The sequence below is a fragment of the Cibotium barometz genome, chromosome 35 (genome assembly GCF_041138505.1).
Source record: "Cibotium barometz isolate CiBa-2024 chromosome 35, ASM4113850v1, whole genome shotgun sequence".
In the NCBI taxonomy this organism is placed as follows: Eukaryota; Viridiplantae; Streptophyta; class Polypodiopsida; order Cyatheales; family Cibotiaceae; genus Cibotium; species Cibotium barometz.
The window spans coordinates 4,746,280-4,760,888 of record NC_141080.1 but is presented as its reverse complement, the minus strand read 5'-3'; the positions used below and the strand labels follow the sequence as shown (position 1 = coordinate 4,760,888).

General features: G+C 44.5%; 1 protein-coding gene across 2 annotated transcripts in view; it reads right to left on the bottom strand.

Moving 5' to 3' along the window:
- Positions 1-14,358, bottom strand: part of LOC147618081 (putative acyl-CoA dehydrogenase IBR3) — a 53,756-nt gene extending 39,398 nt beyond the window's left edge. For both annotated transcript variants that reach the window (XM_086775325.1, XM_086775326.1), the window contains exon 1: positions 14,178-14,358. In XM_086775325.1, the coding sequence (XP_086631451.1) occupies positions 14,178-14,306 (129 nt within the window). In that variant the 5' untranslated portion in view covers positions 14,307-14,358. The remainder of the gene's footprint in view (positions 1-14,177) is intronic.
- Between the last annotated feature and the right edge of the window lie 251 nt (positions 14,359-14,609).

The window sequence follows — 14,609 nt, the reverse complement described above, 5'->3', positions numbered from 1 at the left end:
AGCACCTCTAAATCGGATCATTGCCCAATGGTTTTATGTATTAGAGATCTGAATTGCCATGGATCAACATCCCATATACGCATCCCTGATCATTTGTTTTCAAATGTAGAGCTATCGCGTCGTATGCTTGATATTTGGAGATCTCATGATTTCTTACAGGCCTCTCAAAGCCTGGCCTCTGCTCTCTGTGATATTAGTGACTTTTATCACACATGTGCCCTGTCTATGAGGCAAGAGGCCTTGGATTTAGAAAGAGCTATTATATGTAGATTGGCTGCCTTGCAGAAAGAGCATGAGAAACATCCTCATGCTCAATGGGTTGCAGATTCTTTATGTATTGTTAGGGCAGAACTTCATCACTCTCTTGAGCAGCGCGCGAAGTACCGTTTCCATGCCCAAGAATCCTTTTGGACACAGATGGGTGGCAGATGTAACAAACATTTCTTTGCTACTCACGACCCATCTCATGCCAGAGATAGTGTCAGGCAGTTGCAGGATTTACATGGCACTCTTCACTCAGATCCTCTTATGGTTAGACAGATTGCCACTGATTTCTATCGCCAGCTTCTTAGTGCTGAGCCGCACTCTGATTTGAGACACAGGGCACAGAGGAAGGTTTGGAAACCATTGCCACATTTGATCACTGAGGAGACGTGTGCCGCTCTGGATGCCCCTTTTTCTATGCAGGAGTTCAGTCATGCTCAGGCCTATGATAGAGTGGATTGGGACTTCCTTGAGGGTACTCTTAGCCATATGGGCTTCTCCCAGAGATGGATCAAGGGAGTTTCATGCATGTATCGTGATGCCCACAGTAGAGTGCTCGCTTGCAATGATAGAGGAGAGCGGTTTCAGATTCCTCGCTCAGTACGGCAGGGCTGCCCTTTAGCCCCATTATTATATATCATAGTTGCAGAGGCCATGAGCATCTTTCTCCGCTCCACTGCTGGTATTTCTGGATTGAGGTTGCCTCTTCGTAGTCACGAGGAATTGGTTGACTCTGAGTTAGCTGATGACACAGCCATGTTCTTGGAGGCTTCACATATATGCTTATGTTCCTTCCAGGTAGCACTAGAGGAGTTCTGTTTGGCAGCAGGGACACTCATTAATTGGCACAAATCTGTTGGTTTTTGGGTTAGTGATTCACCGAGAATTGCTTGGGGTACAGAGCTTGGTTTTACTTGGATCAACAAAGGATGCACTGCTAGATATTTGGAATGCCAAGTTGGGATTGATATTTCTCTTGCACAACAATCTGCTCCCGTACTTATGAGTATCCGGAAGAAGCTCCTCCATTGGAGCTCCAGGAGATTAGATTTAGCTTCCAAAGCTTTGGTGGCTAATCAAGTATTGCTTGCCTCAGCTTGGTTTATTGCCTCTTGTTGGTGCTTCTCTCGTCCGTGCATTGGCCAATTGCAGAGCGTGCTGTAGGTGGTGACAAGCAATGTGAGCCGTCTGTGTGTTGACCAGCAGGAGATGGCGAGGCACACTGTGATGTGCAATCCACGAGATATCCAGCCTGCGATGAAACGCAGATGTGAGGTGACCAGGGCACAAGCGATGGAACGCTGATGTGAAGAGAAACGCAAATGCGCCCAGTCCACGTAGGTTGGTGGTGATGAACACATGAAGGGCCTCATATTTATATGAGAGTTTTAGTGGCCAGCATAGAAGTCGGCCAACATAGAAGTCGGCTCTTTTTGGGCTGCCTGTTTTGGGTATATTTTCACACACCCCCTCTCGAACCAAAAAGGGATCATGAGAGAAGATGAGGGGAAAGAGATGGTTGTCGAAGATGAGGTTTTCACATGCATGAATGCCCATTTTTGGGTTTTCATTCATACATGCGCCCCAAACACGTAAAACAGAATGCTGTGCATAGGGAATGCAGGATGGAAAAAAATGCAATGCAGTGGGTTTTCACAAGAGCCGTGCTCTCATGGGATTTTCACTGACTCATGTGCCCGATACAAAAATGGTAAAAAAATGAAGGGGGAGGCAAATCCCCCTCTCAATGAGCGAAGGGTGATGGTGGCGGACCGATGCCAATCCGATTGCGAAGACGCTCAAGAATGGGGCGGTTAACGGACTTCGTAAGGTTGTCTGCTTGGTTATCAACTTATCTGTCGTAGAAATGTACTGGAGTCGGATGGTACCAAGCTCAACCTGTCCCTGTTAAAGTGAAAATGGACACCCGCATGCTTGGTACGGTTAGAAAAAATAGGATTGCCAGCAAGGGCAATCGCACTCTGACTGTCGACAAAGATGGTAGAGGCGGTGTCGATGGAGACGCGCATGTCGGAAAGAAGTTGATGAAGATGCATAACCTCACTGGTGGCATCATAGAGGGCCCAGTATTCGGCCTCTGCTGAAGAACTTGCAACAGTGTCTTGCTTTTTGCTAGACCAAGAGAAAGGGACAGATCCGAGGGAGAACAAATAACCACCATGAGAACGTCGGAAATCGAGGTCACCAGCCCAGTCGGAGTTCATGTAACCATGCAAGGAGATCCCGCGTCTGTAGTGAAGTCCATACAAATAGGTACCTGGTAGATAGCAAACAACCCTCATTGCTGAACTCCAATGTGGCTCCTTTTGGGAGCATTGAAATATTGGCTTAAAATGGAGGTGCAATAGGAGATATCAAGACGAGAATTTGTGAGCCAAATAAGTTTCCCAACCACTTGTCGGTAGGCTTGCTCTTCATGTGGAGGTGAGTCCACTTCCTTTGATAGTTTAACGATGGGATCCAATGAAGTGGCCACGGGGATAGCACCATCAGGAAAATAGGAAGTAATGAGTTGGAGACAGTATTTCTATTGAGACACGAAAATACCATCAGGATGTTGGATCACCTCCATGCCAAGGAAATATGAGAGAAGACCGAGATCAGTCATCTCAAAAGTCTCATCGAAATCAATGCCTTCTTTTTGGCGAAAGCCTTGCACGACAAGCCAGGCTTTGTATTTGTCCAAGGTACCATCGGCTTTAAATTTGGTGCGGAAAATCCATTTGGTTCCAATGACCTTCTTACGACGAGGGCGATCCACAAGGGACCACGTGCCATTACGGTCAATGCTTTCGAGTTCGAGTTCCATGGCCTGTTTCCAGGATGGAATTTTAATAGCATCTTTCCATGAAGTTGGCTCATCATGTGCCACATAGTCTACAGAAAAAACAGAGGCAAATGAGGCACGAGGGACGAGTATGGTGGATCGACGAGGACCGTCCAAAGGGATATCAAAGGGAAGTATACTAGAATCATGCATGGTTTGTTGATACCAGCGAGGTAAAGGGTCCCTGGGTGTTTGACGAGAGGAGGAAGCCTCCTCAAGCGGTGGAGTTGTAGGTAATTGATGGTGTTCATTTGGCACAGTCTGAGATTCTTGTTCAGTTGGTATGGACAGCCGAAGGCAAAGTAAGTCTCGCTCATCAAAGACAATGTCTCGCCAAACGAAAACTTTGTTTGATCGTGGATCAAAAACTTTGTATGCCTTTGATTCAGAAGAGTAACCCACAAAAATGAGCAACTCACTCCTTGGCTCAAGCTTGCTCCTTGTATCATTTGGAGTGTGAGTATATGCTTGACATCCAAAAACACGGAAGTGGGAAACGATTGGCTTTTCGCCAAAGAAAGCCTCAAATGGGGTCCTGTGGGGAACAACAACCGTGGGACAACGATTCAGAAGGTACACCACAGTGTTGACTGATTCTAACCAGAGACGTTCATGCAACTCAGCTACAAAAAGCATGGAGCGTGCCATATCCATGACTGTTCGATTCTTGCGCTCGACCACTCCATTCTATGAGAGAGAGTTGGTGGAGGTGAGTTGGCATTGAATGCCATGATCTTGCAAGAACTGAGAAAATTGATGGGAGATAAATTCTGTAATATGCAGAAGCTTCGGAGAGGAATCGGTAACTTCAATACTCAGAATTCAACACTCTTTTCGCGACGGAAATTAACGCACAATTTGAAAGGAGAAGTGCAAAAAATAGAGAGAGAGAGAGAGAGAGAGAGAGAGAGAGAGAGAGAGAGAGAGAGAGGTGGAGAGGACACAGTATTGGGTCCCGATTACCCTCTGTAGGGCCCCCACCACGGATGGTGTATTTGCTTTATTAGAATGATGAGAAATCTGAAAGAAAATACAGCAATCTTGGACCTTTTCTTGGCTGGGAATACCCTGCCCTTGACATGAATCCTTCACCCCTTTGCTTAGCACCCTCTTCGCTTTGTCTAGCCTCTTATGCTTGAGCTCTTGGTGGAGAATGAGATGAATGAATGGGATTATGGGTAATTCTATTTATACTACCCCATCAGGAGCAGTCGGCCAGCCCAGAAATGTCCTACGACTGGAAATTCAGTATTAACATAAAATGCTGCATTTTTTCCTTAAAAGACTGGACATGATGCGCCTGCTTCTGATTGGCTGGACAGAGCCTTTGCAAACCTCAGGAGGGCTGGGCAGCCTGTATGGGCCTGCCCTACGGCCATGCAAAGGCTGTTTTCTCCTGAAATTTGCCTTTAGCTTGCCCTAGGGCTGTCCTACAGCCCCTCCATGGCTGGTGGGTTCAGCCTGGGCCTTCCTGGCCCTCATGGGGTTGGTTCCACACCATTCCCATGCCCACACTAAGATCCGGGGTAGCCCTATGGGCTGGCCCTTGTCCTAACCACTATCTACTCAGTGATCTGGAATCCGGTACCATACCAGATACACAGAACCACTGACATCATTCTAGAGGGAGACTCACAGCGCCGACTGGCACTGTTTCATGTGCAGGACAGTGCACACCCGACCTTGGACTCATGTGCAGGACAATGCACACCTGACCTCGGACGACTGAGATGGATCCCTGGCTGACTCGTCTCGGACTGGGCTCACATGGGACCAGTTCACCATCCCAGGTCCTGCACCTTCTGTACAGAAATGTCTACGTGGCATCCAAGTGTGGGATGCATGTGACATCCCCTTCTGCTTAACTTGACGGAAGCTGCATAGCCTCCAAATAATCCGTCAATAATGCCGGATAGTCTTCGAAAAACTCTTTGTCGAGCCATACCGCTTCATGAGTTCCTCGGTCCTGAAACTTTGTGAGGAACTGTCGTAGTCTTCGGCCGGAGCCATGCTTGAAACGGTGCAGAAGGATCTGTTCTGGAACCATAACTTTTGCTTCATTCAATATGTCTGGGTCCGCTTCGTCTTTGACCTCTGAAGGGGGTGGACCTGCATATGGCTTTAACCAACGGACATGAAATACATCGTGCATAGTCCAACTCGGAGATAGCTTTAATTGCATAGACACCTCATTAATCTTTTTCCGGATGGGAAAAGGTCCGAAGCTCTTGAAAGACAACTTTGGACATCGCTTGCCCACCTGTTTCAGTCTTTGCTTCATAATCCGAAGATAAACCCAATCCCCTTCCGAAAACTTCATATCCCCTCGGTCTTTATTGGCCTGTCGAGTGTAAGCCTCTTGCGCTTTAGCCAATCTGTCTTTTACTGACTCTAAGATCTCCTGGTAAGACTCCGTCACTCTGTTCGCCTCCGATACTGAAGACAAAGTCCTGGTTAACAACGACTGAAAAGGTCTTCCAAACGCTCCCTTATATGGAGTCCTGCCAATAGCTGAAGAAAAAGAGTCATTCAAAACAGCTTGAACTAAAGGCAAATATGATTCCCACTTACCTTGTTGATCATGGACATAACACTTCAGCACATCAAAGACCAACTGGTTGTATATCTCTGTCTGGCCATCTATCTGTGGGGTGGAATGCACTGGAAAAATTCATCTTAGTATCAAAAATTATTAAACAATGCCCTCCAAAAATGACTGGTAAACTTGGCATCTCGGTCTGACACTATGGTTCTAGGAATCCCGCCAATCAGGTACCAATGCCGAATGAACAACTGGACAACATCCTCAGCGGTCACATTGGCCCTGCAAGGAATAAGCATAACAAATTTGCTAAACCTATCAACAATAGTTAAGCACTACATATTACGCTTACTCGGACTGGGAGGCAGATTCGTGACAAAGTCCATGGAAATGTCTTGGAAAGGATCCTCAGGAATTGGCAAGGGCAGTAACAACCCTATCTTCTTTCCACGAGGAGCTTTCACCTTTTGACAAATGTCACAGCGTTGTACATATGTAAACACATCACGCCTCATCTTTGGCCAATAGTATTACCGTTCCAATTTCTCCAAAGTCGAATTCATGTCCCTATGACCACCTGTAATGGCGTCGTGGGCATCATGGAGAAGAGCTACCTTGAACGACTTCATGACACATAGTCGGCCTTTGTAGAGAAGCCAACCATCGCGTATCAGAAAGTGGCATGGTCCTATGGCATCCAATGCCTGTTCCCACTGTGTACCGAATTCCTCAGAATCCGCGTACGCGTGCTTCATGTCCTCTAGTCCTGTACCAACAAGATCAAGTCTAGTGGTCTGAATCGTAGACACTTGTCCCTTCCTGCTCAAAGCGTCGGCCACTGGATTGGCCTTTCCTGGAAGGTACTCAATCATACCACCAAACTGCTGGAATACCTGACTCCAGCAGTGTTGTCGATCACTCCACTGTGCACTTGGCATTGTCTGAATCCAGTGTAATGCCTGATGGTCAATGCGAACCTCAAAGTCACGGCCATACAGAAAATGTTTCCAATGTTTCAAGGCTTGTATCACTGCTAGGACCTCCAATTGCGATGTTACTCGCATCGGTGATCACCTGAAATGGTTCGTCCCACAAGGCAAGTGCTAAACAAGGTGCTTCTGATAAAGCCACCTTAAGGTTCTGGAATGCCTCCAACGCTCGTGGAGTCATTCGAATCTTTTGCCTTCTTGTTTTCACCCTCTTTAGCAGATCGGTGAGATCTGTCGAGAGGTCAGAAAACTTGTCGATGTGGGTGGAATATACCTGGCATATACCCGCAAATGATCTAATGTCATAGGCTGTCTAAGGTACTTCCCAGTTGACAATCTCGGCCACTTTAGCCGGATCAAGCCGAATGCCTTCAGCACTAATTATATATCCCAAGTAATGCACCTGGAACAGATAAAATTATGACTTCTTTTCATTGACAAAGAGCTCGTTGCTTTCCAGCAACTTAAGGACTTTCTCCACATCAATGTCATGCTGTTCAACCGTAGCTGAAAATACCAGTATGTCATCCAAAAATATGAACACACTGTCCAATCAAATCCCGGAAAACCCGCATCATCATGCGGTTAAATGTAGCTGGGGCATTCGTCAAGCCAAATGGCATGACCACAAATTCATAATGGGCTCATTCCGTACGGAAGGCTGTCTTGGGGATGTCCCCCTCCACAATCCGTACCTGGTGGTACCCACTCTTTAAATCCAGTTTTGAGAACACCTTTGCTCCATTCAGCCTCTCGAGGATATAGTCAATTCGAGGCATCAGGAATCTACTCTTGATAGTCAGCTTGTTGAGTGTACGATAATCGACACACAAACGGGAAGACCCATCTTTCTTCTTGACAAACAAGATCGGTGCTGCAAATGGCGACACGCTGGGGCAATTCTTGGAGTTGGCGGTCCAACTCCGATTCCATTTCCTTGGAAAGGCGATACGGAAACTTGCTCGGGGGTTTCGAGCCTGGGAGGAGGTCAATCCTGTGATCCTCCGGTCTGGACGGGGGGAGCTGGGGAGGGAGGTTGTCCCGAAGAAAAATCTTCCGGAACTTTTCATGGAGAACCGAGTACTTCTTGGAAGCACTGGCCACCGTTTGGGCTATCTGGATGTAAATCATTGCACACTGTGTGCCTTTCCTGACTGCTCGCTTAGCCTGCAAGTGGCTTATAAGCGGAAAGTTCGGAATTCCTGGCTCACACTTAATGGTCACCGGGGCGTTTGACACATTCCGATTGATCTAGAGCGTGTGCTTGTCCCACTTGACATCAGGGAGAAACTTGTGAAACCACTGAATACCCAAAATTATGTCTGCTCCTACAAGAGGAGCAACCATAAAGTCACGCACAAACTCTATGCCCTGAATCACTAACTTAGCACCTAGAGCTTCATACTTGACGCTCATTGTCATACCTGTGCTAAAACCCTCAACCTGTTTGTCCACCGAAGTTAACTCGAAACGAGCACGCCTAGCGGCCTGTTCCGTGACCACATCCTTCGTGCTGCCGCTTGCCGCTGTTAAACAAGACAACTCCTCTCTGGCCACCTATGTAGCCAAAGGACTTGAGCAATTCGTTGCGCTCATACTCTTGGTCATGGACGCCCTTCTGCTTATCTTCGAGCTCCCGGCTAATAATTGCTCCAACTGAAGCACCGGGGTTGGAAGAACTAGGGGTAGCCGCTGGGGTCTGTGTGGCAGCTGAGCTCACCACGAAAGCTGTGGAGGCGGCGACGGTGGGCTTTGGAGGCTTCTTAGGACAATCTCGAGAAGTATGTCCTTTTGTATGACAAAAGAAACATCTACCCTTCTCTTTGTACAAAGAAAGTTCCTCAGCACTTAACTTGCCACCTGTCTTGCCTGCCTCCACTTTCTGGTCTGGAGTAAGCTTAGACGCATTGTTCGAGTTCTTGGAGCCAGAGGCTCCCGGGCTCTATCCTGGGGAAGACCCCATCTAGTTCTGGCTTTTGCCCTCTTGGACTTGCCACCATTATGCTTCATTTCTGCACTCTGCGCAAGCGAGAGTGCGTCTTCAAAGGTGGCTGGCCTAAACATACACACCTCCCATTGGATTTGCGTGTCCAGGCCATACAAAAACTGTCCTTTCTTGTCCGTATCAGATAAGCCTAATTGCACACATAAAGTCGAAATTTTATTGGCAAACTGAAGGACTGGTTGCACGTTCTGACGCGCTCCCCTGAACTCGTCTTCGAGTCGCTCAAGGTAGTGGGGCGGTAGAAACCGCTACTTAAGATCGCGGACAAACTCGCCCCACACATAAGCTGCCATACCTGCTCTGGTGTGGGCATGAGCCCACTGAGTCCACCAAGGAATGGCCTCACCTTCCAAGTACCAACTGGCTAAGATAACTCTGTCAGTATCTGTTTTCCTAACTGCGGCAAAGTAAGCTTCAAATTGATGTAACCATGAATAAAGAGTTGTGGGATCGAGTTTACCATTATACTTACTGAAGTTCATTTTCTCGAGAAAATGATTCGAGGGCGCCGCCGGTGTCAATCTGGCGTCCAAAGCTCTAAGGTAACGCTCGTGTTCCACGCGTCGCATGGCGTCGTCTTCTCGTTGTCGGATCTCCAATGCACCCATCTACAACTCAAGCAAAGAGCTTGGCTGCGGCTGTGACCCCGCAAGAGGGTCCCTGTGACGAGGATCTGGAATCTGGGATACGGAAGGAGAGGAAGGAGGAGATGGAAAACGCGACGCTGGAGAGCGGGTACGCTCCTCCAGAGCCAAGATCTGTGCCTTCTGCTCATCCAACTTGGCTATCTGTTCTGCGATTGCTCGCATCATCTGCTGGAACATGTCTGTGACACTCAAGCCTGGTGCCCTAGCTGGGCTACCTGGAGCACTCTGGTCCCATGGTTCTTGGTCTCTCTCGTCGTTGAAGCTCGCCATATCAGGAAAATGCAATTCCTTTTCGGAACGCAATCTGACCATCCACTATCTGTGTGGGAGATTTCCGGACGCTTCTAGAGGCTAAAAACCAACCGTCCTTCGAGGAACAGGAGTCACTCCGAAAGGGGTAGTCCACTGGCATCTAAAAACCAACCACACGGGCGAGAAAAAATTCTGGTTTCTTTGCTGAATCTTTGTACTTGAAGTAGGCTCTGATACCACTGTAATATGCGGAAGTTTCGGAGAAGAATCGGTAACTTCAATACTCAGAATTTAGCACTCTTTTCGCGACGGAAATTAACGCACAAACTGAAAGGAGAAGTGCAAAAAATAGAGAGAGAGAGAGAGAGAGAGAGAGAGAGGTGGAGAGGACACAGTATTGGGTCCCGATTACCCTCTGTAGGGCCCCCACCACGGATGGTGTATTTGCTTTATTAGAATGATGAGAAATCTGAAAGAAAATACAGCAATCTTGACCTTTTCTTGGCTGGGAATACCCTGCCCTTGACCTAAATCCTTCACCCCTTTGCTTAGCACCCTCTTGGCTTTGTCTAGCCTCTTATGCTTGAGCTCTTGGTGGAGAATGAGATGAATGAATGGGATTATGGGCAATTCTATTTATACTACCCCATCAGGAGCAGTCGGCCAGTGCTACTGCAGTCAGCCAGCCCCGAAATGTCCCACGACTGGAAACTCAGCATTAAATGCTGAAAATATTCACATAAAATGCTGCATTTTTTCCTTAAAAGGTTGGACATGATGCGCCTGCTTCTGATTGGCTGGACAGAGCTTTCTCTTTGGGAATATTTTGCCAGTAGGGAATGACTGTGGAGGTAGGATTTTTGGAATCAGTGTGGTTGCCGGGAGATTTGCCTTGATTTCCTAAGTTGCCGTTCCCTTTCCCTTGCTGTCCTTTTTGAGTAGAGGTTGTATTGGACACAAGGGCCCCCTCTTGAGTGGAGGGAGAGGATGACTTCTTGGGATGAAATTGGTCATGCAACCTAACGAAACGCAAGAGTTGGCATTCAGACTCATATAGGTTAGGCATAGGCTCTAAACTAATGGTCTATGTGACAAAAGTAAAGAAGCTAGGAGGCAACTTGTTTAGAAGAGTGATAACCTGATCTTCCTGGGACTTGGCAGAGCCAGTGGTGGCAAACTCAACGTTAAGGCGTCGATATATAGCAACTTTGACGGTTAGGTCATCCCCTTCTTGATAGAGAAAATTTGAACTTGATGCTCAAGATCAATGCGACGCATATGATCACGTGCGGCATCTCTCTATGCGATGTGTGCCCATCTGTTAGAGACATAGGGGAACTGTTGGAGTTGAGAATGGAACTCGGGCAGGAGGCCTTGCATGAGCTCCACCATAGCAGTGGCATTTCTAGCCTCCCAATGGCTGATGACTTCAGGAGGTACTAGAGAAGGGTGGGGTTTTGGTTCAAGGCCCTTTACGAGGTTCCAGGAACCTTGGGATGTAAAAACTTGTTCCATAAGATTAGCCCAGGTTGTATAATTAGACCCGTTAAAACGAGTCTTTTCTGTGAAAGCATTTCTAGACATAGAAACATGAAAGGAAGATGGTGGGGGAGTCCAAGAAGGCTGGTGGCCATATCCAGAGTGTAAGTGTTGAGGAGCGATTAATATGTTGTTATGTTTATTGCATGAAGCAAGTTACATTTATTGAAACGTGCATAACGGTTGGTTGCATGAGATGTGTCATTTGGCATCACGCCTTGTGAGCGTTTCACACATGCACTTAGACATGAGTCTTAAACTCCAACACTTTCTTGCTCTTTCCAGGTACGGTATTACACTTGTTCCTTTGCTAGTGTATATAGATTAACGTCCTTTAAAAGTGGATAAGAGTTTGCTAATGTCATTACTCTCCATAGGTCTCGAAGGGGCCATCTCATTGAGAGAGAGAGCCTATCATCAAACTTGCCTATCCTTTCCAATTGTGTAGGTTTGCGAGTTTGTAGATCAGCTTTGCAAGGTGATCATTAGGGCAAAAATGTTACCCTACCGCCAAGAAGCTTCATGCGACGCTGTGGAGCAACAAGCGGGGGACTATGGCATCTTCTTTTCCTGTAGTACCACAGGTCTTACATGGCATGGTTGAAATCACCTTACATATTGGGGTGATTTTCCAGCTTATAGCTGTGATTGTTGTATGTTTTTCTCATACTTAATAAAAGTCTCTTTCTGAAAAAAAAAAAAGTAGCAGGTCAAAGTTAGAAGTCCAAGGAGGAAGGACGACAGAGTGTCCACCCTATCATCAAATTTAACACGAGGGAATGTACCGTGCATTCCCGTGCCATGGCTAATTCTCAGCATGAACAGCATTAATCCTGTAAGATTCCTCCCTCCACCTTTTGAGGTGTAAAGGTGTAAGAACCTCCTTTTCTATTCTTGTAATTATTCCCCTCTCTGAAATAGAAGAAAGATCTTGTTTTACCCTGTTTTGACCTAGAGAGAGAAATGTCTAGAGAGAGGTAATTCAAAATTGAGATATCTTTAGATATAAAAATCCGTCTAATGTCTAAAATGGTTTCCCCTGAAACAGAATTTCAAAATGAACTTTCCAATGTGCATTAGGAATCAATTAAAAATGATATAAGGGACCTTAGCCTAAGGATCTAGATTTTTAGAAATTTCTGGATTATGGTCTAATTAAGATTTCTATGGACCAATACGATTAATCCAAGTGTTGGGATAAAATAAATCCAAAGAATAAAAGAAAATACCTAAAAATGAGTAAATGCTCACATAAGGTGAAGAGTTGACTGAGTACAAGGTTTATTAGTTAAAAATTAAGAGAGATTATTAAAAAAAATGAGATATTTGAAGAAATGATAAATTTTTGAGAACTTGGTAAGAAGGGGAAGACTCTTGAGGTAGGCGCCTAATTCACACATGTAGATGAGTTTTTAATTCAAAAAAATTGTGATATTTTTATCTCTTCTCTCTCTTGGATCAAACCAAATCAAAAAAAGAGCCAAATTGATCCAAATCTTGTCCAAATTGACTCAAACTGAACCTGAAAATTTCTAGAACCCAGTTAGACTTGGTTAGTGGCCTCCCTCACTTATAAATAGATCCTTAGTCTTTTGTAAAAAAATCTGTGATATTACATTCAAATAATGATATTTTTTATTATCCCTTAAAAATCCTCTACTTTTGGGGAGATTGAAGCTTCTCTCTCTCTTCAACAATCCTTGGAGCTTTCTTCTCAACATACTAAACCAATTGATTGGTTGGGGGCTTCCTTCTAAGATAAAGAAGCAAGTCAAATCTAGAGGTAAGAAGTAATTTCATGGTTTTCATTAATATTCTCAATGATTTCACTTCTCAACCCCTCTCAAGCTTGAGAAGTTTCTATTTACTTGTTTTTAACGCAAATCAAGCTTTCTCTAAGAGTTTTAATGATTAATCACAAAAAAGTTAATCTTTATGCTTAATGCTTTTTATGTATATCTCTCTCTCTCCCAAAAGAATAGTCATTCCTATGACTCATTCTTTAGCAAATGAATGCTTCTTATTAATAAATTCTTAATTCAAAACCATACTCTAAGCTTATCAAGCTAGAGGTTAAGAAAATAGCTTTTTGTGCTTTTATGATAATAAAATTATGGTAAATTCTTATAAGTAGTTTAAAAACTACTTTAAGTGATTCTAAATGTAAAAGAGATATTCCTATCATTTTGAAAAAAGAAGAATAGTAAAAATAGCCTAATCTAGTAGATTAATCATAATGGATAGAATTAAATTTTTATAAATCCCATGAATCTTTTACTCAAAAGAAGAATATTGAATATATTTCACTTGAGAAATTGAGAAAGAATATAAAATTATCCGTTGAGAAAAAGTATCTTTAACTAGGCCAAGCAATTAGCAAAAATTTAAAAAAGTCCCATCGGTATCGAAAATAAAAAATGTTACTAGATGTGAATGCGATGTGATAAGCTGTGAATGCGATGTGAATAAGATTGGATGTGAGGTGATGTAATTTTTATTAATTTTATTGAAAAATATGGATAGAATTAAATTTTTATAAATCCCATGAATCTTTCACTCAAAAGAAAAATATTGAATATATTTCACTTGAGAAATTGAGAAAGAATATGAAATTATCCGTTGAGAAAAAGTACCTTTAACTAGGCCAAGCAATTGATAAAAATTTAAAAAAGTCCCATCGGTATCGAAAATAGAAAATGTTACTAGATGTGAATGCGATGTTACTAGATGTGAATGCGATGCGATAAAATGTGAGGTGATGTAAATTTTTTTTGGGAGCACTGGTTGGAAACCCTGTGAATCAGGACCCGGATCTGCCTCAATTCTAACAACGAAAAGGTGGGTTCTTGTGGTGTGGCACACAAGAGCTTGGATTTAAGAGTCTACAACCATGTGATTAAGTTCAGCAATAATAATGACTCTCACTCAGTATATTTCAATTAGTATAGTCGGTAAGGTGAGGCATGACAATGCAAGTTTTGGTGGAAAACAAACAGATATTTGAAAGGAAAAGAAAAAAAAAACAGTTCAAGGAAAAGGGAAAAAACACAGATTATTAAGATCAAAATTAGCTTATGATGAGATGATGGACCTGGGAAATTTTGATGGTAGCAGGCGGCGGAGGGAATCCTTCAACGACCGTTTGCAAGTAAGAAAGAAGAGCTAGCCCATCGAAGCGATGGGCGGGGCGGATCTGTGCGAGCAATGGAGGCACCGCCATGGCTGTGTGTGTGTGTGTGTTCGTGTGCGCGTGTGTGTGCGTAAACCAACCTTGCCAGGGTTCATTTGAAATTATTATTATTATTATTTATTTTAAGCAGAAATATTCAATTCGTCCACCAACCCCTTTCAACGAAAAGGACCTACAATCTTTTTTACCAAATTTTGTATCCTTCTTCGAAATAAACGCCTAGCTTTTTTAGGGAAAACCAATGAATGTGCTCGGACATGTATCGGTCACACACTAGTCGATTCTTACTATGGGGATGCGTAGTTGCTTTTCGACTCGGTCACGCCCATCTTC